At 36.3% G+C, this 26669-nt stretch overlaps 2 protein-coding genes across 4 annotated transcripts in view; one reads left to right on the forward strand and one right to left on the reverse strand.

Moving 5' to 3' along the window:
• Positions 1 to 8249, forward strand: part of NAPEPLD (N-acyl phosphatidylethanolamine phospholipase D) — a 53645-nt gene extending 45396 nt beyond the window's left edge. For both annotated transcript variants that reach the window (XM_037836474.1, XM_037836475.1), the window contains exon 5: positions 3813 to 8249. In XM_037836474.1, coding sequence (XP_037692402.1) covers positions 3813 to 3947 — 135 coding nt within the window. In that variant the 3' untranslated portion in view covers positions 3948 to 8249. The remainder of the gene's footprint in view (positions 1 to 3812) is intronic.
• The window catches only part of ARMC10 (armadillo repeat containing 10), a 30745-nt gene continuing 11471 nt past the window's right edge, over positions 7396 to 26669 (reverse strand). For both annotated transcript variants that reach the window (XM_037836486.1, XM_037836485.1), the window contains exons 3-6: positions 24031 to 24165; positions 16031 to 16207; positions 9493 to 9564; positions 7396 to 8607 (exon numbers count right to left, since the gene is read on the reverse strand). In XM_037836486.1, the coding sequence (XP_037692414.1) occupies positions 8359 to 8607; positions 9493 to 9564; positions 16031 to 16207; positions 24031 to 24165 (633 nt within the window). In that variant the 3' untranslated portion in view covers positions 7396 to 8358. The remainder of the gene's footprint in view (positions 8608 to 9492; positions 9565 to 16030; positions 16208 to 24030; positions 24166 to 26669) is intronic.

Consider the following 26669-nt stretch of genomic DNA (forward strand, 5'->3'; position numbering starts at 1 on the left):
TCTTGGTGTCCAGATTCTTTACTGGGGCTTGCTCACATTCTGCCGGTGTGGCTGACCTGTTCCCAGCCCCACTGGTGATCGTATGAGCTGATATCACAGACCCAAAGTCCCCACATAAATCACACTGTTAAACTTCCTGGTGTGGCCAGCACCCTTCCTAAACAAAGGCACTCCTATCAGGCATGACATTCCAAAGGCTGAGAAATTACATCCCAGAAACCGAGGGCAAAGGCCAGACTTCTCTTTGGGGCAAGGTTAAATTCTGTACTTTTTTTTTTTTCCTTGCAATTTTGTTGAGATATAGTCACATATCATACAATAATCCGAAGTGTACAATCAGTTGTTTACAGTATCATCATATAGTTATGCATTCATCACCACATTCAATTTTTGAACATTTTCATTGCTCCAAAAACAAAAATAATAAAAATAAAAATAAGAATAAAAATGAAAAATGAACACCCCAAACAGCTCGTGTCCCCCAACTCCCATTATTCATTTACTTTTTAAATTCTTTACTTTTACATATGCTTTTTAAATACCCACACACATACACACAAGTCAATGTGTGATGAAGTAATAGTGTGTTTATTAAACCTGTGCAAAGATAGGAATCAAGATGACTCCTAGTTTTTTAGTTTGAGTAATTGGGTGGACAGTTGTGCTCTTTACTGAGAATGGGAAGAAAAGGAAAAGATCAAAAATCTTAGCCTTCAAGAATTATTATAACTTCTTCCTGTTATAAATCTAACCTCCATATTTCTTACTGAACTCATTTAGCCCTCAGCAATTTGGAACTTGTTCACATTTTGACAGTTGTATAAATCTTACAGCTATGAGTTAGTTAAGCAAATTATAAAGTAGATGGCATTATCAGAGCAGTTCTTTAGCCTATGATTTCCAAACACTTTGTGGATAGACACAGTTCTATGATGTAGATGTACATGGTGATGTAAGCAGATTCAGGATGTCCTTAGCTGGGCAACAATTTAAAAACTGCATATATAATAAAATCTGATTCATTAAGGAAATGATGTTGTATTTAAGCACTAAGACTTGAAAAATACACATCACTAGTTTTGGTGAAAGCAAATATCAAGCATTACATAATATATAATTTAACTTTTTAAATGACCAGAGTTTTTATTTTGAATATCTTCTATTATACAAGGTCATAAAACAGTGATAGGAAATTTGGAGTTGTCTGGGCCAACTGCCTGACCCTTGATGGATCCAGAGCACTGGAAGCTCTTCTCCTTTCACCACTCACTCTAACTGATAGTTAATCTATTTTGCTTTATATCATACAGAGTTGTTTGGTCTCATGGCTGTGGAATAATTTTACCCCCACCCCCACCCTGCTGTAGTCAAGAGTGCTTGGACTCTGAGATAGCTGTGAGTCACTCAGAAGCCTTTCTTGCCTACTTCCAGGGACATCTTTCATGAAGAAATTTAGAAAGAGATTCCTAAATCTGAGCAGATTGCGGACAAAGGTTCTATCGCTGAGTAAACCAACATCAGAATCCACAGCAAATCCATGGAACACCATGCTAAAGATACCCCTTAGCAAAGAAATTTTTACTATAGGATGATTGTGTATGTGTATTTTTGGCCAAGACTTGTGGAACATGAGGGGAAAATAATTTATTTTAACAGAAGAAGTTTTTTTCCAATGGGAAAGAATTTCATAATTTTTAAATCTTTTGAAATAAAGAAAAATTTGCAAGGGAAATTTCTTGACTTAGGCATTATTTAAAGTAAAATTTTATTAGTATTATATTAGCAATTGCCTTTCTATATGCATAAAAAAGACTAAAAGTAGATTCCTGTTATCAACTAATAAAAATCCATTAATAAGTGATATCTCTAGGAGTACTGGGTAACTGAAGTATAGTTAAAACCCAGTTTATTCAGGTGTTAGTTGAAAGGCAGGCATCCTTGACCCTCTAAACATCTAAACATAGCCATAAAACTGGAAATGAGCAAGATAGTAAAAAGGCCTCTGTGTGATAAGTAACTATTAGCAAACTTGTGCATTTTAGGCCAAAAGAATCACTGGCCATCCCTTCTTAGTCTCTGTTGCTAGTACCATATCTCTCCTCCCTGTCAACATTGAACATCTTAGGGCTCAGTCCATGGACCTTTTCTCTTCTCTAGTTAGATACTCCCTTGGGCATCTCATACAGTCTTATAGCATTAAATGCCATCTATCCGCTCTACTTCTTTAGCTCAGATTTCTCCACAATAATCCACATTTGTATATCCAACTGCCTACTTGACATCTCCACTTGGATGTCCAAGGTACCTAGACCTTCAGTCCAAAACCAAGCTTCCTGATCTTCCTTCAAACTTTTTTCTCCAACATCTCAGTAATTGACAGTTCTCTCCTTCCAGTTACTTAGGCCAGAACCTTGGGGTTATCCTTGACTTCTCTTTCTCTCATATTCCCCATCCAGTTTTTACACAAACACAGTCAGCTCAACCTTCAGATTATATTCAGACTTGACCACTTCTTACCATTTTTACTGCTACCACTCTTCTCTGTAGAGACTCTTCTTAATACTGCAGAGGGCACTGATCTTGACACCTTGAATCAGATTATGGCACTCTTCTGCCAGAATGCCGATAGCTTCCTGTGGCACTCGGGGTCAAAGTCAGCCCTCACAGTGACCCACAAAGTCCTGTGCAGTCTTCTCCACCAGGTCTTTGCTCAGCTGTCACCTTCTCAGGGAGGCCTTCCTGGACTACTGTATTTAAAATTAAACCTCCATTTCCTGCATTTGTCTCTTCCCTTATTGCCCCAGAACATATTGACCATTCAGATACTATTTGCTTATTTATTCATTTCTTATCCACTTCTGCATTAGAATGTAAGCTCCTTAAAGGGAAGATTTTTGCCTATTTGGTTCACTAGGCTGGCATGCACTGAAGGCACTTAAAAGGTATTTGTTGCAGGAAGGGGAGAAGCATACTTCCTGCTGGCAATTAGATCAGACTGATTTTTATTCCTGCTTTATATTTCCACATTTCACAACTTTTTCAACTGAAATTATGAAAAAAATCTTTTAAGGAAAATTAGCTATTATACAATGTAAAGATTTTTATCAAGAGAAATAACTGATGATTACATATGAACATAATTTAAATAGACTGTCTTTTATACATTTTAATTTCTCTATTAATCACTATTCTATTCCATATTCAGATAGTCTCAATTTATTAGGGAAACATCTTGAGTGGGTGAAAATATTCTGAAATAGTATGCTGTCTACCCTTTTCAGTGAGATAAGAAAAGGTGAGGAAATGAAAAATTCTGCCTGTCATATTTCTATTTCCCAAGTCCCTCTTTTATTCTGTAGACTATAATATCTAAATTTGGGTAGAGGTTTTGAGGATAACTTTCTCAGGCAAAATTTGCTCTAGCTTTTGTTTATACATGTACACACATAAGATTTCTACATTCTGCAAAAAATGGCAACTTTTAATTTCTAATATCTTTGGCATTGATTCCATTTAGACTGGAATTTCATATAGTGACATAGTGATCAGCTTTCTTGTAATCTAATGATGTGCAATCTAAGATGGCACCAAATTTGATATACTTTGTGTTTGGGTGGATTGATAAGTACTGACATTTCTGTTGACTTAACAAATGATTCAGACTGTATTAGAAAATATGATTGACTCATTTGCTAATGCTTCAGTTGAAAGAAAGTACTTTAAGTAGGTACCTTGTTTATTTTAGTTTAAACTCTTATTTGAAATATCCCCCAAATATATTAATCTTTTTTCATTTTTATTCTCTTTGCTAGCATTACTTAGACCCTCCAGTGAAACTGCGTGAAGCTCTAGGAAGATATGGACTTACGACTGAAGATTTTTTTGTCTTGAAGCATGGAGAATCAAGATACCTCAATAGTGATGATAAAAACGTTGAAGATATATGAGCACAAAGGCTTTAAATGAAAAAGGCTTTCTCTAATTTGAATTTGAAAAGCAAATGAAAAAACTAAGAAGTTCATCAATATTATGAGTTTTTATATTTGAAACAACTTCTGCAAGTTTGTGTTTTAAGTCTTGTGTAATAACTTGCTTACTAATAGGATTGCCAGTTAATATAAATGATGAAAGAAGGTAGGTGGGTCATTTAAGTAGTGACTTAGTGGATGTGGATTTTACATCTCGTTTCCATGGTATAAGCACAGAAATTTCTTTACTAGAGCATTCTACAATAACAGTAGGATTTTCTGAGGAAATGAAAAACTGATTTTAAAGACTCACTGCTATTCTATTCTTCGGGGCCTTGCACGAGGTGAGTCAAGACTGTCTACTTACCTATTTTTTCTTTTCAGAGGCCTGCGTTTGAATATAAATATATTTCTTATATTCACATTATAGTAATTGACTCCCACATTCATACAGACATAGCAGTCCTTGCTCTGTGAAGATCAGCATATATCCCAGATGTTAAGTATTTTTTTTTTAAGCATGAAAAACATAGGAGTTTGGGCTAGTTACCATTTATGAGGCCTGCATTTTTTTTTTTTTTGTAAGAGGAGAACTGTCTATTCTAGTGCATGTCTACAGTCCCCAAATTAAAAGCCCTCTGAGTTGTGCAAAGCAAAGGAGAGTATGGTTTTGAGAACAATATGAATTTTTCTATTTTAATCTAAAAGGTATACCTTCTAAGCACAAATGTAGCTAAAGGGAAATAATTATTTTACAATATAAATGCAAGTCTTAAATGTTAATAGACTATATACTTTGAATTTTCTCTTCATTTTTTTCTACACACATATTTTTCTGCTTTCTTGAGTATAATTCTAAAGATACCAATAAAACTTATTTTATAAATATTTTATGTTTTACATGATTCAGATGTCTTATATTTTTATATTAAATGATCCCTGAGCACAGCTCTACCTTTTATTAGCTAGCATGGAATAGTGGTTAAAAAAAAAAAAAAAAGATGTTGATTCTATGAGTCAGCTGACCTGAATTTTTGCCCTAATAATAGATGATTGGTATTCACTTGATTAATCTGAATGTTCCTAAATGTGGGAGCTTGATTATGTAATGTTAGAGGCCCATTCTCTCTTCCTGATTGATTGTATCAGTGAAATAATCCTTATTCACACAAAGTAATTAGATTTTCTACACCAAATGCTATGCAGGCGGTGCTCTGTAACTTGATATCTTTACACACACACACACACACACACACACACAGCATGTTCCATGTTAGCCACTAAATCTGAATTTTAATCCTGCTTTTATCATGGATTTTCTGTGTAACCTAAAAGAATTCACCTATGCTCACCGTGCCTCAGTTTCCTCATATGCACCAAGAGGATAATTTCGACCTACCTCCAGAGATTGTGAAGAATAAATAATACAGTGATTTTTTAAAAGCATTTTGAAAATATAAGGGGGAAAATGATTCCTTAAGATTATACTGCCTGTATATAGATAGGTACATTTGAAAACTGAAAACAGGCTGATGCTTTTGATAATCTATTGTTCCTGTTGCAAATTAAGCATATGTACATATTAGGACACTGAACATTGAAGATTAATAACTTTATCTCACTCACTTTGTACAGTCATATATAAATGGTCTTTATCAAAATTTAGTATTTTTATCTACAAAGATACAAATCAGTTAAGGGTAAATGTATATGTAATGTGTATGCATATAATGTATAAATTATATGTAAGTGATCTCTGGGCACTAAAGCACAAAAATTTTCCCATTAAATAAAACAAACCTCCAGGAGAAAAACTGAACAGGCATGAACTTTTTCACTCCAAGGAAACATTTAGCAAACATGAATTGAGATGTTAGGTATATGGTGAGTTGGCTCTAGGGTGTGTTGCCCTAATACTAATCAACATTCTTGTAGTCATTCTTGCTACTGCACATGAACTGAAAATTCATCTCTTAACCTCTGCTCCATAAGCAAGCCAAGTATATCTTGCTTAAGTACTTCTTCTCCTTAATGGCCTTAACATTTTCGTATTCACATGTACCTTTAACGGAGGGTCTTGAAGCACTTCAATTTGTGTTCTAGTTCCACTTAATCCGACCTGCTTCCTTTTTCTAGGCCTCCTCACAAGCTTTAATTTTTATTGCCATTTACATGTTCTTTCTATATTGACCTTTAAAACAAAGACTTTTTGGTCCATAGCACATCAAGCTTCATCTCTCTTAATGGAATCTCCTCCTATTGAGTAGTTACCCCATTTCTCACTTGCAATCTACATTTCAAAGAGTTTATATGAAAAGCCAAAATAAATTTTGAAAAACAAAACAAATTCATTCTCTTCCCTTAATTCTGTCTAATATGTATTATAATACCTTTTAGTCTAAGTTCCAAGAAAATTCCATCTTTCTGATTAGCCAGGATCCACACCAATGTGCAAGATTTTATTAGTTTCCCTTACTCCTTGTGTTAATTGAGGACTAATTTTTATATTCTCACTGCCCAAGAGGGTAGAGTCCATCAACTAGGAGAAATCATATCTAATAAAAGCCAAGGTGTGCCATGACCTACCTCAATAAATTAAGGGTCTATTTGTGCATTTTCACTATATAATTTTTTCTGCGTAAAAAGTACTCCCCAGCAATTTTACATTTGGACTCAATGCCCTAATCTCTAGGAAATGTGATTAGTGAATGATTCCATTCAAACTAATGATGAGGAGAGGAAACAGAGATGGGGTTTTAGAATCCAGTGCTGCTGAAGCACATTGAAATCAAATTCTGTTTTTTAATGTGTGCATATCTTAAAAGCACATACTTTCATTAAATATAGATATTTTTAAAAATGGTTATAGAGAAATGTGCCTTTCAGTGAATCAAGTGAAATACTTATGTTTGCATCACCGATTCCAAAAAAGTATTATTCTTAGTCATCATGTGTACATTAGACTCTCTTCCACTGGAACTTCCATTTTTCCTGTTACATTTAACCTTTTTTCTATAGTAAAAATATTCCTTCTTTAAGTTTGATTTCTCTATCATGACAATCTTGAAAGCATACATTTTCCTTTTTCAGGATTTGTGAATTCCTATGGAAACAGTCTTGAATCCATGTATTTAGGAATGAAGTTTAAAGGACCTCAAAAGCACTGCCTTAAATACACTAGTAGTAAAGTTTCTGTTTGCATACAATTTACTTAATGCTAAGCATGGTGGGGTTATAATTTGTCTATTATGAAACCTGAATGAATTCAAATATATCAATAAATTGTTATAGTAGCCTATAAATAAACTACTATTTAAAAAGATAGCTGAGAAATTTTCATATATTGTAATTTTAGTCACGTAAAATATGAATGATAGTGAATAAAATAAAGTGCCATCAATTAAGGGAAGAGAATATGCATAAACTTGTAATTTTCTCTTTATTTAAAAAAAGTTATAAAATGTATGCTCATAGTAAACAATTTAAACAGTAGAAGAGGACATCCCTAGAAAAGTGATTTCTCCACTCCCCAGTCCCACTCCCAGGAGTTTGTGTATCATTCTAGAACTGTTTATGCTTATATATATTTATAAGCATAAATATTTTTCATTTAAAAAAACCACAAATGAGATCAAATTAAACATATTCTACAACATGCATTTTAAAAACCAACCATATTTCATGGATGTCTTTCAACATTAGCAAATTCAGATTGGCTTCATTCTTTTTATAAGGCCTGGGTAATTGATTTAACAATTGCCTACAGATGGGCATTTTAATGGATCCCAGTATTTTAGGTGTAACATGTTTACATACTGCTAAATGGAATGGGTGAGAAATAGCAAACACTGTCTTCTAAAAATTTACGTTTTTCATTGACTAGAAATTATTAGAATACATTCTAATGATTCAAATAGATCTGGGAAAGCAGTGTGGCTGGGCTGACAGTGGCCTTGAGAGCTCAGGATCTTTTCACTACTAAAAGAACAGCCATGCCTATGGCAGTTCTAAAACAACAAATTAGTCACACACTAGTGCCCTCTCAGAGGGGTAACTGCAAATCACTTCAGATAGCAGAAGGGTAGCTTACACGTAAAAAGATCACTGTCACTTTATGTAGAGAAAATAACAATATATCAACCTGGACCGCAAAATCAAGAAAATGTTTTCATTGTAAGTTCTCATATTTGGTAGGAATAAAAGGATCCAAAAAACAAAAAACAAAAAAAACAAACCTTGAAGACCATGGTAAAGTTATAACTGTGTTAATGATGAAACATGATATTTACTGTTTAAATTCCATAGCAGAATGGATCCCTTTATAAGGAAAATGGAAAATAAAAAACTTATAATGCGTATTATTTTCAGACTGCATTGGAAACATGGCCAATCAGCAGTTCATTATTACAGCTTTTTCCTTCACATCTACATCATGGTGATTAACTAAAGCTTTCATTTTTTGAGCACATTCTTCTCCATAGAATAGGGAAAACAGTGAACCTTTAGTAAAAGTAGGCTGAAAACCTAAATGACCATCCATTTTGAGGCAGTTGTGTATATTCTGAAATAGTGTAAGTGCTCGAAGAAGAATCTCTTTTGCTATGTGACTGTCATAAAGGGAGAGGAATGATGAATCCACCTGAAATAGGAAACAATGAGTATTATTTTATTAAGGATATATGAAAAACATTTGTACGTATTATTTCACATTTTAAAACCACATTGACTACTTAACATTTTTAATCTTGTTATAGAAAATTATCCCTAAGATAGCATAGCATAATGTGTAAAATCTTATGCACCCACATTGTATACTAATGGAAAAAAGAAGTTTTGCATTTAGCTGTAAAGCACTATTTACCTGGAAATCCAGTACGGGGTCATTTGGAAAAAAAAATCCATTTCTGTTTTAAGATCCATCACACAGTTTTCATGGGAACTCATTAATTCACCAAACATTTACTGCATCCTTACACTATGGGGCACCCATTAGGGAACAGGGATGGGAAAAGTCATATGACGGGGGCCGTTTTCTATAGGAGTTGAGGTCCATGCTGTCTCAGCAATACCTCTGCTTCCTTCAGAACACAGATCAAAGCTTTTAATTATCTTGTCTATTTTGTTACATATTTTTGTCTGTCTTCTCCACTAGACTGGAAGCTCAGTGAGGACAAGTATCATGTCATGCTGTATTCATGGCTATATCCAGCATTTAGAGCAGTGTCTGGCAGACACTGCTTGCTCAGTAAATACTTGTGTTTCAGTGGATGACTGAGATCATATGAACAAAAAAAGGGGTCCAGTATAAAAGATGTGATGACATTAAGTGTACCCCAAATCTGACAAATTATAACTTAATGTTGCTAAGGGGAATTTTTAAAACAATTTTTAAAAGTAACTTTTAGGAAATTTATATATGCAAAAAGAACATAATTCCTGTTAACTTGGAGATAAATCTTTGGAGAGCCACCTGTCTAAATCTATATATTTGTGTATTTACAAAATAATTATGTAAACTATTTACTTGGGCACTGAGTAGTCCTTCTGTCATGGCTGGATTTTCAGACAAATTCACAAGTAGTTTCAAGACTTGAACCTGAAATAAGAAGAATGTTCATTTATTTCAGACCAGCAAGCATGCATTTTCTTTCCCTGGGATGCTATCATCTCATCATAGCAACCTTTTAAAGTCCTGCCTATGATTCAGGGCCTGACTCAAATTCCCTCTACTCCATGACACCTTTTTAGTTCATCTTACTTAGAAGGCCTCTCTCTTTTTGAACTCAGAACACCAGGTATCACTCGCTCAGAGCACTCATCCAATAGCAGTGTTAGTTAAACCTTATTTTTCCAATTAGATTGCTAGGGAGATAGAATATTGTGAATATCTTCATAAGTATCTGCCCTTCACCCCCCACCCCACCCCACCCTCCTGCCACCTGTAACACAACACTTCACACATGGTAAGTTTAACATGTGTTAAACAGGTGACCTTTATTGTGATTACTGTTAGAGACATAGAATCTTAGGGGAAAAAAGAGGAATCTCAGAGTTCAGTTTATTTCTACTTATTTCTCCTTAAGCTATGAACAAATTGGAACAGTTTCAATATTGAGACTGAATAACAATATGGCCTTTTCCTTTTTAGCAGATTACCATTAATCTTTGAGGTTTTATCTTTTTTTACGTGAAGAATATTTTATAAATTTAAGGTACAGTGATATAATTAAACAAATTAACTTATTTTATAGCTGACTAGCTAAAATATCATTCTTATCACTTTTATAGCTGTAAAGTCTATAATAAAACCATTCAAATAGAATGCTTCCTTTAATAATAAAGGCCTTGTGAAACCACTCTTTCAGTAAGATACTTCTGTAGTTACAGAGGGGAAGAGCAGGGATGGAGACTGACACCAGGGAAGAGTGACAAAGGTGTTTTCCACCAGGCCTGGGAAGGAACCCGGATGTTTGTTTTATAACACTTGCTCTGATTAAAAAGGCAATATATGTTTATAATAAAAGCACTTGTTTTAAAGGATAGGAATGTACAAAGTAAAAGGAAACTCACCCATATTTCCCTGACCAGAGAAAATCACTATTACGTATTGGTTTTTTCTTTCTGGTCTTGAACTATGTCTATATTCCTTTAATGTGAGTTTAATCACATTGAACATGCTAATTTGTTTATTGAGGATGAAATAAGACTTTATTGTTTTTTTTTTAAACTTTATTGTTTTTATCAACTACTTATAAATTTTTACAAAATTAATACGGGATCCACGGTTTCAGTGTGTGACCAGCCACAGAGAGACCTCTACAGTACATGGTGGGGATGTGGAGAAAAACGCAGAGATAGCACCTTGTGGGACAGGGTGAGTTTGGCCGGGACTGCCTCCCAGAGCCTGCAGCAGCGAGACGGCTGCTGGGCAACAGAGTGAGCAGTGACTCTCCACTCCTGTGTACCCACCCTGGCAGTTAGCTGGGGAGGTGCTCCTCCACAGCCATATGGCTGGGAGCGCCTGGGAGGGAACCTGGGAGGCAGTATTTACTCTCCCTGCCCAGGGAAGTAAAGGGTATGCATTGGCAAGAAGTGGGGACAGAAGAGGGCTCCATATAGAGGCAGCAGGAGCCTCTCCACACCCCAGAGGCTCGTGGGCACAGTGTAGGCAGGGAGTGGGGCACGTTTGCACTGGAGGACTCCCTGCTGAACTGCACAGGGCCCACATCACAGCCCCAGGCAGTCAGTCCCCAGTGCACACAGAAAACTGGTGTACTCCTTGGTTCCCCACCCTGTTTGGACTCTGCCTAGAGCACAGGAGAAGTTCAGGGAAGTCTGGCTGGAGAGTAAAAGGCAGTTCAAGAGCACCACCTGCTGGTAGGATAGGGAAACTGCACTCCAGCAAGCTGTAGCTCTGCCAAATTATGTATAAATTGAAAAATTGGAATTCTTATTGCTGGTGGGAATGTATACTGGTACAGCCGCTGTGGAAGACAGTTTGGCGGTTTCTCAGAAAACTAGGTATCGAATTACCCTATGATCCAGCAATTCCACTTCTCAGTATATACCCAGAAGATTTGAAAGTAGTGACACAAACAGACATTTGTACAACGTTCATAGCAGCATTGTTCACAATTGCCAAGACTACATACCAAGGGACTATATGCCAAGAGATGGAAACAAGTGTCCTTCAACAGATGAGTGGATAAACAAAATGTGGTATATACATATGATGGAATACTATGCAGCACTAAGAAGGAACAAGGTCCTGAAACATATGGCAACATGGATGAACCCTGAAGATATAATTCTGAGTGAAATAAGCCAGACACAAAAGGAGAGAGATTGTATGTTAACACTACTATGAACTCTCTGAACAATGTAAAATCAATGTCTTATAATGTAGAATATTGTAGAATATTGGGGAACCTAGTGATAGAAGCTAGTCGAGGGGGAATGATAATCTAATATGTTCGGATATGTTAATGAGGGTGAATTCAAAGGTATGGGAATGGATAGGGATTGATGGTTGTTTGTTAAAATAAGTATCAGAGCTGTATTGAAGGTGAATTGTATTGAAAGGGTTGTTTAAAGGCATATATCCACAGAGCAACACTACAAATATGGATAGGTATTTGCATGATATACTTCTAAGGTATGACACTAGTACAGAGAGTTGACAACAGAATGGTATATGGGAAAAATCTACCTATTGCATACTAGGAACTATAATTAATAGGAATACCTTACTAGTACCACACAAATACTAGGGACAACAAATTAAGGGCTGAAAAGAGCTATGGGGTGTTTTGGGTCATGAGAATTGTTTAAAATAGAGAGTGATGAGGATTGTACAACTAAGTGATGATAATGTGAAATTAGATGGATTATCGTGGACATAACATACGCCTTTCTTTTCCCATTTCTGGTCAAAAAAAGGCATTCTCAACCCCTCGATGCCAGGATCAGGCTCATTCCTGGAATCCATGTAGCACATGGCCGGGGAAACTCATTCATCTTGGCGGGGGTGGGGGGGAGGTCCTGTCCCATGTTGGGGAGGTGGGGGAAGTGATGAATATTTGCAGAGTTGGTCTTAGAGAAAGTCCACATTTGAGCATCAAAGAAATTCTCTGGAGGTGACTCCTAGGCATGATTACAGGTGGCCTTAACCTCTCCTTTTTTTGTGTCACAAGGTATGCATATGGTTAGTTTTTATAGATAATGTCAAACTGTTTACCAAGTGGTTCTAACAACTTACATTGTAACCTGTAATGTATGACAGTTTGGTTTGCTCTTTAACCAATGCTTGGTATTTTCAGTATTTTTAAATATTTAAATCACATCAACCAGATGTGTCCCCTTCTCCCATAATGTTGATACCCCTTTTCAACATGAAAAAGTTAGGGTGGTCACTGCCTAGATTGGGAAAGTGATTGAACTAGAGGAAGGGGTAGCAACAGACAAGATGGAATTTACCAAAGGATTATGAATACGGAATCTATATAATTCCCTTTTTCTTAGCTGCTAGGGTACTAGAATAGTTAGAAGGATAACTGGAATGGTTGAACTGTGCAATCCATAGCATTCGTTGAAATTTGCTCTATAGCTACTTGTTAAATTGTAATTTGAAAGTGATCACCTTTTTGTATATATATTTCACAATAAGGAAATAACCGAAACTATGGCACCATAACTCATAACATTTTTGGAAATTTCCTATATAACTACTTGTTAAAACGTACTTTGAAAGTTATTACCTTTTTGCATATACATTATACTTCACAATAAGGAAATAACTGAAACTGTGGAACTGTAACCATAACATTCTTTGAAATTTCCTCTCTAAGCACTTGTTAAACTGAACTTGGAAAGTTATCACTTCTGTGTATATATGTTATATTCAACAAAAAAAACATGAGAAAAAAATTAATACATGAACATGATGAAAATTTCAAAGAGTGCAGAAGGGAACAAGGTTAAGACAGAGGTTGCATCCTGCCTGCCCACCTTACAGTTACTTGTATCTGCAGAGAGCAAGTTTTTCAAACAAACATCCTTTAGAAATTTTGGCCTCCTAACATAAAAGAGTAAAGACTTCTGACCCAACTTCAGTGACTTCCCAGAGGTCATTCTGAGAGATGCTGGCTGTCAGTAACACCAGGAGTGAGGGTTAGGAATGAACAGTTGTCTGCAATGCCAAAGAAGTATTGATTGCGAAAACTGAAACAAAAGTAATGAAATAGGATGGTCCTAAACCTATGAAATCAGCCTGGATGAAGTCAATAAAATTTAAAAAACACCACTAAGTAGATTAGATTATGTTTTCTTCAAATTCAAATGTGTCAATGAAGGCATGTATACAATGAGGAGACAGTAATAGTAATAGCATGAAATCACCTTAGTATCCTGTTCTAAGATTTGATGCTTCTATACTCTGTAGAGGGAGTTAAACATGAGAAAAATATTGAGAGAGTACAACTATGGATTAAAGAAACGTGTGTATTTTGGTCTGAAACCATATTGTCCCCTGCCTTTGTTCTGTTGTCACGTGTACCATCTTGTGACAACTACAGAATATTTATTTTATTTTAAGCCATTAGTTGTATTTTTTATCACAGGTGTATCAAGTACATGAGGTTTATTTATATTAATGTTCCACTATTTGTATTTAGTTATGAATCAGTTGTATACCCGAAAGGTTATAATAGTGCAGTGAGATCAAACCCTTAAGCAAAATAAGATTTGGGTGGTTCTTTACTAAGAAAATATCTAAAGCAGACAGAATTTCCCATTTACAAATGGATTACTATCTAAAAGTTCATTTGCAAGTTGGAATTTTAAACTGATTGTTTATGAAATAACAATGTTATAATCGGTGGTTAGGTTCCTAGGAAGACCACAAAAGCAAATTTTCTACCCCAGATATACCACAGTAGGCAATGTAATGGAAAAACAAAAAAAAAAATAGAACATATTATTGTGGCATGAGTCACCTTTTAAAAAGTGTTACAACATATTAAAACAGAGACCTTTCTGAGAGAGAGAAAAATATATAACCCTAAGGCCAGGCTCTTCTGCCTCTGAACTAAGTGTTCCTCCTGAGGTTTTGGGCAAAGCAGCTGCTGGGAGGAAAGATTTTTTCTAGAGTGGCAATGCCATGGGGGAAAGAGGGAAGTGAGTTTTCAAGGAGCTTCAGGGCCTCCTGAAGTTATCCTGCTCCACTGGAGAAATGTTGATAGGTGAGCACATTAAAGAAACTGCCTGTGAATGGAGCAACATTGCTATAAGACTTAGTCCTCCATTTAATTTTGAATGCCTTTGGGTTCATCTTGGACTAGATCCAATATGTTTGGCCACTGGAAATGTGGAAAGTCGATATCACAACTACATAGAACAAATTTTAAAAGCAGGACTATAGTGAGGCTCTCCCGTAATATTTCTGGGTAACCTTAGAAACAACTTCAGCAACATCATATAGTTGAAGTATAGTTTCACAGTTGGTCCTTCTAAAATGCTAATGTATTTTTCTCTCAGTTGTGGCAGAGAACACAGTAAAACCTTGGTTAACAACCAGCCCAACTGATCAGAACCTCAGATTAGCCTATATTCTCTTTGTAAGCTAATTTTTCCTGAAAAAGTGGCAACTGATAAAAATGCACACTACTATGAGGAGTTTACTCAAGTTGCTTTCACAGAGTGTCACCTGAGATACTTCACCAATTCAGCTCAATCTCTGATGCCTCCATCTACATAACCAGACAAAGAGAATACTTGGGATGACCATTCAAAGGCATCAAGACATCCTTCCTATACTCAATATACTCCATTTCCTAAAGTGTAAAGGTGGTATTAGAAGCTGAATCAAAAAAAAAAAAAAAAAAGATTTGTTAATGTAATGTAAGCAAAAAATTCAATTTTAACCAGCTAGCTACTTCACTTTATTAAAAAGTAAGCTAATCCTCAGAAAACCAAAAGAACATCAATCTATTAAGTGAAATAAGAGATGAATTTCACAAGTTAATTTTGCAATTCAATCTTAGGGAATAAAAATAATTTACTTGATTGGGTCTATGTGAGGACCTGCACTATAAAAACCTTTCAGGTACACCACTGATTCATAACTAAATACAAATAGTGGAACATTAATATAAGTAAACTTTATGCTTGATATATCTGTGATAACAAATACAACTAATGGCTTAAAATAAAATACATATCCTGTAATAATCACAAGATGGTACATGTGACAACAGAACAAAGGCAGGGGACAATATAGTTTCAAACCAAAATACATTTGTTGGATCTATCGTTGTACCCTCTCAATATTTTTCTCATGTTTAACTCCTTTTACAGAGTATAGCAGCAACAAATCTTAGTTCAGGATACTAAAGTGATTTCATGCTATTACTATTACTATTTCCTCACTGTATACACAAGCTTAATGAAACTTTCTCTTTTTCTGAAGAGCATCAACCTAAGATAGGTGACCTGGAAACTCAATTTCAATCATAATAAGCTTTATGCAATAGCTTTTTGCACTTGAACTAGTAACTGCTTCATACCTTGGTGCTTCCATTTCCTATAAGTAACACGTGGAAAAGGTCTGTAAGGTAACTGTTGAGCATGTGCTGGTAGTCATTGGTAACAGTCATGTTCGTTAACAATCTCAGTCCGGCCAGCTGCACAGCAGAGTTCAGTGGATCAGAGAAGACATCCTCACAGACTTGATTCATGTATATCTGAAGGGAGGGAAAAAAAAAATCCAAACATGAGCATCTTGGAATCACCAAATCTTCTATTAAGTAGTTGCTTCTTTGCCCAGTGGATTAAGGCTATTGCCCAAGATGGAACTGGCTCCTCAGAAGAGGTAGTATTTTTAATTGGCCCTCAAACTTCGGTGACTTTTTTTTAAAGCTACATTTGTTAATGTAGCTGTCCCAGGACAACTCTATTAGGTAGGTGTTATTATGGCCATTTTATAGATGAGGGGTTTAAAGTCAAGGAGCTTGGGTCTTCTGCCCAAAGTCAGTCAGCTGGTATGGGAGCACCGTCCGACTCCAGAGATCTTGCTTCTCACTTGGGGGCCTCCCAACTCTGTCCACCCTTCTGTTTTGACTGATCTGGGCACACCAAGTTCAATGAGGAGGATCTGTGAGGCCATTTTGTATCAGAGTAAATATCTTTGTAGGGTTCAGAGAGCTACATGATACTACAAATAAAAAGCAATGAAATATAGTTTTTCTTTAGGGTTCTATCAAAAGTAGGTGGAGGCAAAATTATACTTGGCTCAAGGGTCTTATTTACTTAGGTATGTGGGTATGAACTATTCCTTCGTAATACTGCTATCACTGGCAAAAAGTATGCAACACCAGTAGTATTCCCATTTCATATATGACAAAACTAAATCCAATATGATGGAAAGTTTTCTGAAACTCTGTTTTCTATGTCTGACCATGATCTTTCCAGCTTGGAAAAACTGTTTCACAGATAAATGGTATTCACCTAAATAAATCCAAACTCCACCCAGAGTTCCGACTGGTAAGAAATTTTTCCTGAAATGAAGTGTTAAGAAATTACCAACTATCCTGTAAGCCAATATTAATTTTTTAAAATTTCCAAATGTATTTATGTTATCACAGAAACTAAAGTAATGACAGTAAGGCAAAGAGGAATTAAACTTTTAATCTGGTTTCAAGATCTAAATGACATTTAAAAGCCAACTGGCTCTCTTTGGTCACAATTTCATGACAGACTCATCCCTTAAAGAAATGACATTTTCATAGTGCCTTATACATTATATCTTTTTGTAAGTTGCTGATGTGTTTCAATGCTTCTCCTAATTATTCTTGAATCTTTTCACTATTTCAATTCTAGTAAAATGATTGCTAAATATGACAGCTCAGTTACTCCTGGATCTGTGCCCACCTCACCTTGTTCCCTTCTCTTGGAATTCCCTCTTTCCCCACCTCTACCTGTAGAAACCTTAGATATTCTCAAGATCCAATCCAGACTCCACCTTTTACAGGGACTTTTTGGATGCGATCTCTCTTCTCTATGTACTCAACAAAGTTTTACTTGTACTTTTCTTTAAACCATTTCATGTTCTGCTTTGAATTATAGCTTTTATGGATTTGCCTTTATCCCTGCTTATAGCTTTTTTAGAACAAGGGTTGTACCATTTTCATTTCTGTACTCCTCTGTAACACTCAATATATGTTGAATTGAACTAAATTAACATAATTTCCTAATTTATTGTCTTTTTGTGGATGTTATTTGACATTGGCCTGGTTCCTTTAGCACACTTTTGATTATACTGAACCCCATCTTCCACCTCTTACTGACTGTTCAGTTCTACCCTCCTCTGTCTTATGCTCCATTTTTATAAAGGTAATTCTTTTTTTAAAAAGCAGTTTTATTGAGATAAACTCACGTACTATACAATCCATCTAAACTGTACAATCAGTGTCTTCTGGTATACTCACACAACTGTGCATTCATTACCACAATCAATTCTACAACATTTTCACCCTGAAAAGGGTTCACTATGTTATACAGTCCCATGTTTCCTCTTCTGGCTTTCCTTCTAGTGACATACAAGACCCTAAACTTTCCTTTTCAACCACAATTGCACCCACATATCATCGCTGTTAGTTATAGTCACTATAATGTACTCCCATCACCTCCAACCATTTCCAAACATTTACAACCAACTTATTACATATTCTACACAAATTAAGCAATAGTCCCCTTTCTCTGCCCTCATTCTGTCTTCTGTTGACTGTGTACTAGGTATTAACACCATGAATTTGCTAGTTACATTTAGTTTATTTTAGTGAAGCCATATAGTATTTGCCCTTTTGACTCATTTCACTCAACACAATGTCCTCAAGGTTCTTCCATGTTGTCACATGCCTTGAGACTTCATTTCTTCTTACAGCTGCATAATATTCCATTGTATGTATATACCACATTTTGTTTAACCATTCATCAGTTGATGTACAGCTGGGTTGTTTCCATCTTTTGACAATTGTAAATAATGCCACTATGAACATCAGTGTGCAAATGTCTGTTCGAGTCCCTGCTTTAAGTTCTTCTGAGTATATACCTAGTAGCGGGATTGTCGGATCATATGGCAGTTCTATACTTCGTTTCCTGAGGACCCACCAAATTGTCTTCCACAGCAGCTGCACCATTCTAAGTTCTCACAAACAGTGATTAAGTGTTCCTATTTCTCCACATCCTCTCCAACACTTGCAGTTTTCTGTTTTTCTAATTGTGGCCATTCTAGTAGGTGTGAAATGATATCTCACTGTAGTTTTGATTTGCATTTCCCTAAAGCTAGTGATGCGGAAAATCTTTTAATGTGCTTTTTTAGCCATTTATATATCCTCTTTGGAAAAATGTCCATTCATGTCTTTTGCCCATTTTTAAATTGGGTTGCTTGTCTTTTTATTGTTGAGTTGTAAGATCTCTTTATATATCCTGGATATTAAATCCTTATCAGATAGGTTGTTTCCAAATATTTTCTCCCACTGCGTAGGCTGCCTTTTCACCCTCTTGACAAAGTCCTCTGAAGCACAAAAGTACTCAGGTTTGAGAAGGTTTCATTTATTTTTTCTTTTGTTGCTTGTGCTTTGGGTGTAAGGTCTAAGAAACCACCTCCTATCACAAGATCTTGAAAATGCTTCCCTACATTTTCTTCCAGGAGTTTTATGGTTCTGGGTTTTATATTTAGGTCTTTGATCCATTTTGAGTTAATTTTTGTATAGTATGTGATATAAGGTTCCCCTTTCACTCTTTTTGATACGGATATCCAGTTCTCCCAGCGCCATCTGTCAAAGAGACTATTCTGACCTAGTTGGGTGGAGTTGGTAGCCTTGTCAAAAAATCAATTGACTATAGATGTGAGGGTCTATTTCTGAACTCTCAATTTTATTCCATTCATCAATATATCTATTTATGCCAATATCATGCTTTTTTTTTGAATCACTATAGCTTTGTAATATGCTTTAAGATAGGGAAGTGAGGGTCCTCTGACTTCTTTTTCCTTTTCAAGATGTTTTTGGCTATTCAGGGCCCCTTTCCTTTCCAAATAAATTTGGTAATTGGCTTTTCCAATTCTGCAAAAGTAGGCTGTTGGAATTTTAATTGGGATTGCATTGAATCTGTAAATAAATTGGGGTAGAATTGATATCTTAATATTTAGTCTTCCAATCCATGAACATGGAATGTTCTTCCTTTTATTTATGTCTTTAATTTCTTTTAGCAATGTTCTATAGTCTTCTAAATCCAGGTCCTTAACCTTTACATCCTTGGTTAAGTTTCTTCCTAGATATCAGGTTGGTTTAGTTGCTATTGTAAATGGAATTTTTTTTCTTGATTTCCTCCTCAGGTTGCTCACTAGTGTATAGAAAAACTATTGATTTTTGCATGTTGGTATTGTATCCTGCCACTTTGCTGAGCATATTTATTAGCTTTAGAAGCATTGTAATAGATTTTCTGGGACTTTCTAGGTATAGGGATCAAATAATCTGCAAATAATGAAAGTTTTACTTCTTCCTTTCTGATTTGAATGCCTTTTCTTTCTTTTTCTTGCCTATTTGTTCTAGCTAGAACTTTTAACACAAAGTTGAATAACAGTGGTCACAATGGGCATTCTTTTGTCTTTTTCCTGATCTCAATGGGAGATATTTCAGTCTTTCACCATTGAGTATGATGGTAGTTGTGGGTTTTTCATATATGCCCTTTATCATGTTCACATAGTTTTCTTCTATTTCTGTCTTTCAAGGTGTTATTATCAAGAAGGGATGCTGAATTTTGTCAATGCCTTTTGATGATCATGTGGTTCTTCTCCTTTGATTTGTTGGGATGTGGTTTATTATATTGATTGATTTTCTTGTGTTGAACTACCCATGAATACCTGGGATAAAACCCACTTGGTCATGGTGTGTAATTCTTTTAATGTGCAGTTGAAGTTGATTTGAAAGTATTCTGTTGATGATTTTTGCATCTGTATTCAATGGAGAGATTATAACTTTTCTTTCTTGTAGTATCTTTATCTGGTCTTGGTATTGGGGTGACATTGGTTCAAAGAATGAGCTAGGTAGTGTTCCCTCCTCTTCAATTTTTTGGAAGAGTCTGAGCAGGATTGGTATTCATTCTTCTTGGAATGATTGGTAGAATTTACCTGTAAAGCCATCTGTCCCAGGCTTTTCTTTGTTGGGAGGTTTTTGATGACTGATTCCATCTCTTTAGTTTTGATTGGTTTGTTGAGATCTTCTATTTCTTCTGGAGTCAGTGAGTTGTTCGTGTGTTTCTAGAAAATTGTCCATTTCATCTGTCTAGTTTGGTGGCATACATACAGTTGTTCATGGTATCCTCTTATGATCTTCTTTATATCTCTGCGGTCAGTAGTAATGTCCCCCCTCTCATTTCTGATTTTATTTATTTGGTCTTCTCTATTTTTTTCCTTGTCAGTCTAGAAAAGGGCTTGTCAATTTGTTGATCTTCATAAAGACCAATTTTTGGTTTTATTGATTCTATTTTTTTGTTCTCAATTTCATTTATTTCTGCTCTAATCTTTGTTATTTTTTTCCTTCTGCTTGCTTTGGGATTAGTTTACTTTTCTTTCTCTAGTTTGTCCAGGTGTGCAGTTAGGTCTTTGATTTTAGCTCTTTCTTCCTTTCTAATGTACATATTTAGGGCTATAAATTTCTTTCTTGTTTAACACTGCCTTTGCTGCATCCCATAAGTTTTGATATGTTGTGTTCTCATTTTCATTTGTCTCAAGATATTTACTGATTTCTCTTGCAACTTCTTCCCTGACCTACTGATTGTTTAACAGTGTGTTATTTACCCGCCCTAAATTTGTGCATTTTCCAGTCTTCTGCCTGTTGTTGGTGTCCATCTTCATTCCACTATCATCAGAGGAAGTGCTTGCATAATTTTGATCTTTTTAAATTTTAAGATGAATTTTGTGAACCACCATGTGGTCTATCCTAGAGAATGATCCGTAAGCACTTGGGAAGAATGTATATTCTGCTGTCTTGTGTCTTCAATAGACAATCTCTCTACTGAATACAGATGCAAAAATCATCTGCACATTAAAAGAATTATACATCATGACCAATCAGTGTTCTGTATATGTTTCTTGGGTCTAGTCCATTTATCAAGTTATTCAATTATTCAAGTTCTCTATTTCCTTATTAATCCTCTAAGTATTCTATCTATTGATGTGAGTGGTGTATTTAAGTCTCCAAATATAATTGTAGAAATGTCTATTTCTCCCTTCAGTTTGCTTATGTTTGCCTCATGTATTTTCAGGCACCCTGGTTAGGTACATATATATTTATGATGGTTACTTCTTCTTGTAAATTGTCTCTTTTATTAATATATAATGTCCCTCTTTGTCTCTTACAACAGTTTGGCATTTAAAGTCTATTTAGTCCAATGTTACTATAGCTACCCCAGCTTTATCCTGGATACTGTTTGTGTGGATTATCTTTCTCCAGCCTTTTACTTTCAACCTATATAGCCTTGGGTCTGAGGTGCATCCTTTGTAGACAGCATATAGACGGATCATATTGTTTTATCCATTCTGCCAGTCTGTTTTGTTTACAGTTTTATCTATTAACATTCAGTGTTATTACTGTAAAAGCACTATTTTATCTGTTGATTTTTATATGTCATATCTTATTTTTGTCTTTTTATTCTTTTTGTTACTTTTACTGATACTCTTCATTTCTACACTTTCCTCTAAGTCTCTCTCTCCTGTCCTTTCCTTACAGCCAGCAAGACTCCCTTTAGTATTTCTTGTAAGGCAGGTCTCTTGTTAACGAATTCTCTCAACTTGTGCATCTGTGAATATACTAAACTCTCCATACTGCTGCCTTCTTGCCTCCATGGCTTCCTATGAGAAATCGGCACTTAGTTTATCCAGCATCCTTGTATGTGATGAATAATTTTTCTCTTGCTGCTACAAGAATTCTCCTTATCTTTGGCATTTGACATTCTGATTAGTATGTGTCTTGAAGAAGGTCTATTTGGATCTATTTGATATTTATTTATTGTGGTATGTGGCGCTTCATAGACCTGGATATCAATGCCTTTCGTAAGAGTTGGGAAGTTCTTGATGATTATTTCATGAAATATTCCTTTTGCCCCTTTCCACGTCTCTTCTCCTTCAGGGACACTGATGACACAGATGTTTGTGTGCTCTGGTTGTCAATCAATTCCCAGAGACCCTGCTCAATTTTTTTCCGTTCTTTTCTCTATCTGTTCTTTCGTCTGTTCAAATTCGGATGCTCTGTCTTCTAGCCTGCCGATCTTTTCTTCTGCCTGTTCAAATCTGATGTTGTGTGCTTCTAGTTTTATTTTTTATTTCACACATTGTGCCTTTCATTCCTTTAAGATCTGTTATTTTTTTTTGCATGCTTTCAGATTCTTCTTTATGCTCATCCAGTGTCTTCTTAATATCCTTTATCTCTTTAGCCATCTCGTTGAATTTGTTTAGATTTGTTTGAACATCTTTGATTAGTTGTTCCAGATTCTGTATCTTCTCTGACTTTTTGATTTGCTCTTTTGACTGGGCCATATCTTCCTGTTTCTTATTATGGCTTATTATTTTTTGATGTTTGGGGATTGCATTATCTTGGTGAGTTTACCCTGAAGGATGAATTTTCTCTCTTGCCAAAGCTTTTGGTTGATTGGATTTGTGCTAATGCTCTTCTTCGACACTTGGTTTGTCAGTATTATCTAACCAGGGCTGGGCCAGGGACCACCAACGGGGTGTATACTTGTTCCACAGGTCCCCGGGTAGTAGTTCAGGTAAAGAGGCCTAAAAGCCATTAATTCAGCTCCCCAAGGGTGCACTTTCCTGGCATGCCCAGCATCTGGCCCTCTTCACCCAAAAGTCTTTTAGATGTCTTTCTGGAAGTGTATTTTCCTCACCTGCCAGCAGATGCGCTCTTCAGCAACCTATTCTCCTCAGCCTTCATAAGTCAGGCTTTTCTTATCTCCCAGTGAACTCCAGACAATGGCCTAGCCCAGCTGGGCAGGGTGGGCTGAAACCACTGGTGGTCGCAGCAATCTGAGTTTGCCAACCAAAAGTTGGTACAGTGTTAGATCATGTCCCATCCTCTTCTTGGGAGAGTGGACCTCTGCAGCTCTTTCATTCTGGAATTGTACCAGAGACTGGAGGACCAGACACTTTCTGCCCCAAAAGTGAGGGATGGGTGTCAGGAGCCAGGGCTGAGGGGCATTACTTATGATCTCTCACCATAGCTTCTCTGGCTTCTCATCCTGCACCTTCCTGGGTGTTGTAGAGTACTCCCCCTGATCTCCAGAGCCCAGGAACCATTGCTCCAGACAGTTTCTGCCTGACCCCTAGTTGTCTTGCTGGGACAGAAGTGAGCCCAGCCATCTTGAATCCTCTCCTCTAAAGGTAATTCTTGGTCATAAAGTTATAAAGGATGGTCTACTAAAATTTCTCTACTTACTTTTTTTGTTATTTTCTTTTTCATTCATAGTTAAACTTACATATTTGTGTTTTCAAATAACTTACCTTTATCTTGCTTTGATTTTCAACATTCACACTCAGGTTATTCAGTGCATTTAAAGCTTTCTCTTTAATACTGTGGTTGCGACTGTTGATCATATTTCCAACAATTGGAATACCACTCAATTCACGAATAATGGCCTAAGAGGGAAAAAATAGGACCATGACTTCAATATGCACCCCTTTCATTCAATTCTTTGCATTCACAAATAAAATCTAAAAATTAATGGCTTTTCAGGAATACCTTTCCCAATATCATTATAATCTATAATCCTTATTTTATAAAATTTTACTAATAATTTTATAGGTAAAGAAAATAATTGAACATAAAACAATTAAGATATAAATTTATATTATAGCAAGGAGATATACAATAAAGATTTGCAGCGCTAATGATCTCAAAATAATTTATAAACAATTATTTTACTTTGAAAAAAGTTCTATGATTGCTCATTACAGGCAAACTTGGAAAAGTTTTATGATTTATATTACATTTGCTAAAATGTATTTTTTGCAACACTATTTCCTTAAGATGTTAACAGATGTTCCATTTAAAAAGGAGGGGGCGTTCCTTGGTTAAATGAATTTGGGAAATTTTGGGTATGAGTAAACAGGTTTCTTTATTGTGAGGTATTACTATGCACATCTGCATCAGAAATCTCCAAGAGAGTAGTTCTGAATATAGTATTTCTGTGTACTACACACAAAAGAGGTATTTTTCAGTGGTGGGAGTCAGGGGAAGACCAATCAATATCTTGCAGAGTTGGAGTTTCACAGTTTGAAAAATGGTGCCCAAATTTTCAAAGGAAAAGTAATCTGGGAATTTCTGACAATTAATTGCAAAACTATGTTATCTTCTACCTTTGGTCCCAAAACTGAAAGAAGCATCAATTGCTTCAATTCTTATAAGAAAAACAAGCTGAAATTTACTCGTTAGGTCATGACATGCCATTGTATCAAAAAAGGAGAAAAAGACTCCAGAGTATCTTGCCATCATCTCGTTTTTACAAACAGTCTAACACTCTCCTCTGCTCTTACGGGTGGGCTGAGCACTGAGAGAAAAAGGAACCATCTCTCTGCAACTCCAGGCTCTTCCCAAGGGCCTGTGGTTCCTAGAAATCAGCTTCTATACACTAATGTTAAAGCAGCCCAAGGCACTGTAATTGATAACAAGGTGTACTGATCCCCATTACCCAGGAAAGGACTTGCTTACTGGTGGCTACTGACTCATCCTGACTAGTTGTTTCAGACAGATATAAAATTGTTACATCAGAAATACTCCAATACAGGTGTGGTAGATTGAATCACGTCCCCCACAAAGACAAGTTCAAGTCCTAATTCTTGATCCTATAGGTGTGCACTCATTTGTGAATAGGATCTTCGAAAATCCTAATGAGGACAAATTTAACCTGGTATGACTGGAGTCCTTATAAGCAAAGGAAATGTGGACATGGAAGTACAAGCCACAGGGGGAGACAGAAAGAAACAGATCTCCATGGGTTACAGGCAGAAACTGATTGTAAGCAAACCACCACCAGAATGCTACAGACTTCGGAGAAGGCATGGTCTGCCAATACCTTGATTTTGGACTTCTAAACTTGACTCCAAACTATGAGTCAATAAATCCCTGTTGTTTAAGCCAAACCAGTCTGTAGTATTTGGTTATAGCAGCCCTGGCAAACTAAGACAATAGACATGCTAACAAATTTGTCACCAACAATTGTTTTTTGTTTGCCTGCCACCCCTCTTTCTGTTAGGGGAGATATGGTACCTTCTCTAACCCACATATTTGCTGAAGGGGCTGTCAGTCAACTGTGTTTGCATTCATCCCTGCTGCTCAGCTGTAGGATGAGCAAGTGAGCTATTCCTCGCTAATTGTAGTGGGTTGAATAATGGTTTCTCAGAAGAGACATCTATCTGGAACCCAAGAAGGTGGTCTCGTTTGAAAAGGGGTCTTTGTCTTTTTATTCGGCAATTAAGGTAAGGATCCCAAGACAAGATCACCCTGGATTAGGACAGGTTTCTTCTCTTATAAACAGACGAGAAGAGGAAAGGACACACAGAGAGAAGCCCATGTGAAAATGGAAGCAGAGATTACAGTTATGCCACTACAAGCCAAGGAACACTGGGAGCCACCAGAAGCTGGAAAGAGAAGGAAGGATTCTTCCCTAGAGCCTTCAGAAGGAGCATGATCCTGCTGACACCTAGATTTTAGAACTATGGCCTCCAGAACTGTGAGAACTGTTTTAAACCATGCAGTTTGTAGGAATTTGTTACAGTAGCCCTAGGAAACTAATACACTAATTCCTTCCTGCAGCGACTGATCCTGAGGGTTGGCACTTAATCCTAGCAGGACTAACATGAACCCATGTCTGAGGTTTGATATGTGGTAGCCTGGGTGCTCCAGTTTGCTAATGCTGCCAGAATGCAAAACACCAGAAATGGATTGAATTTATAAAGGGGGTTTATTTGGTTACAAACTTACAGTCTTAAGGCCATAAAGTGTCCAAGGTAAGCCATCAACAATCAGGTACCTTCACTGGAGGATGGCCAATGGTGTCTGGAAAACCTCTGTTAGCTGGGAAGGCACATGGCTGGCATCTGCTCCAGAGTTCTAGTTTCAAAATGGCTTTCTCCCAGGCTGC

This window comes from Choloepus didactylus, chromosome 5 (assembly GCF_015220235.1).
Source record: "Choloepus didactylus isolate mChoDid1 chromosome 5, mChoDid1.pri, whole genome shotgun sequence".
In the NCBI taxonomy this organism is placed as follows: Eukaryota; Metazoa; Chordata; class Mammalia; order Pilosa; family Megalonychidae; genus Choloepus; species Choloepus didactylus.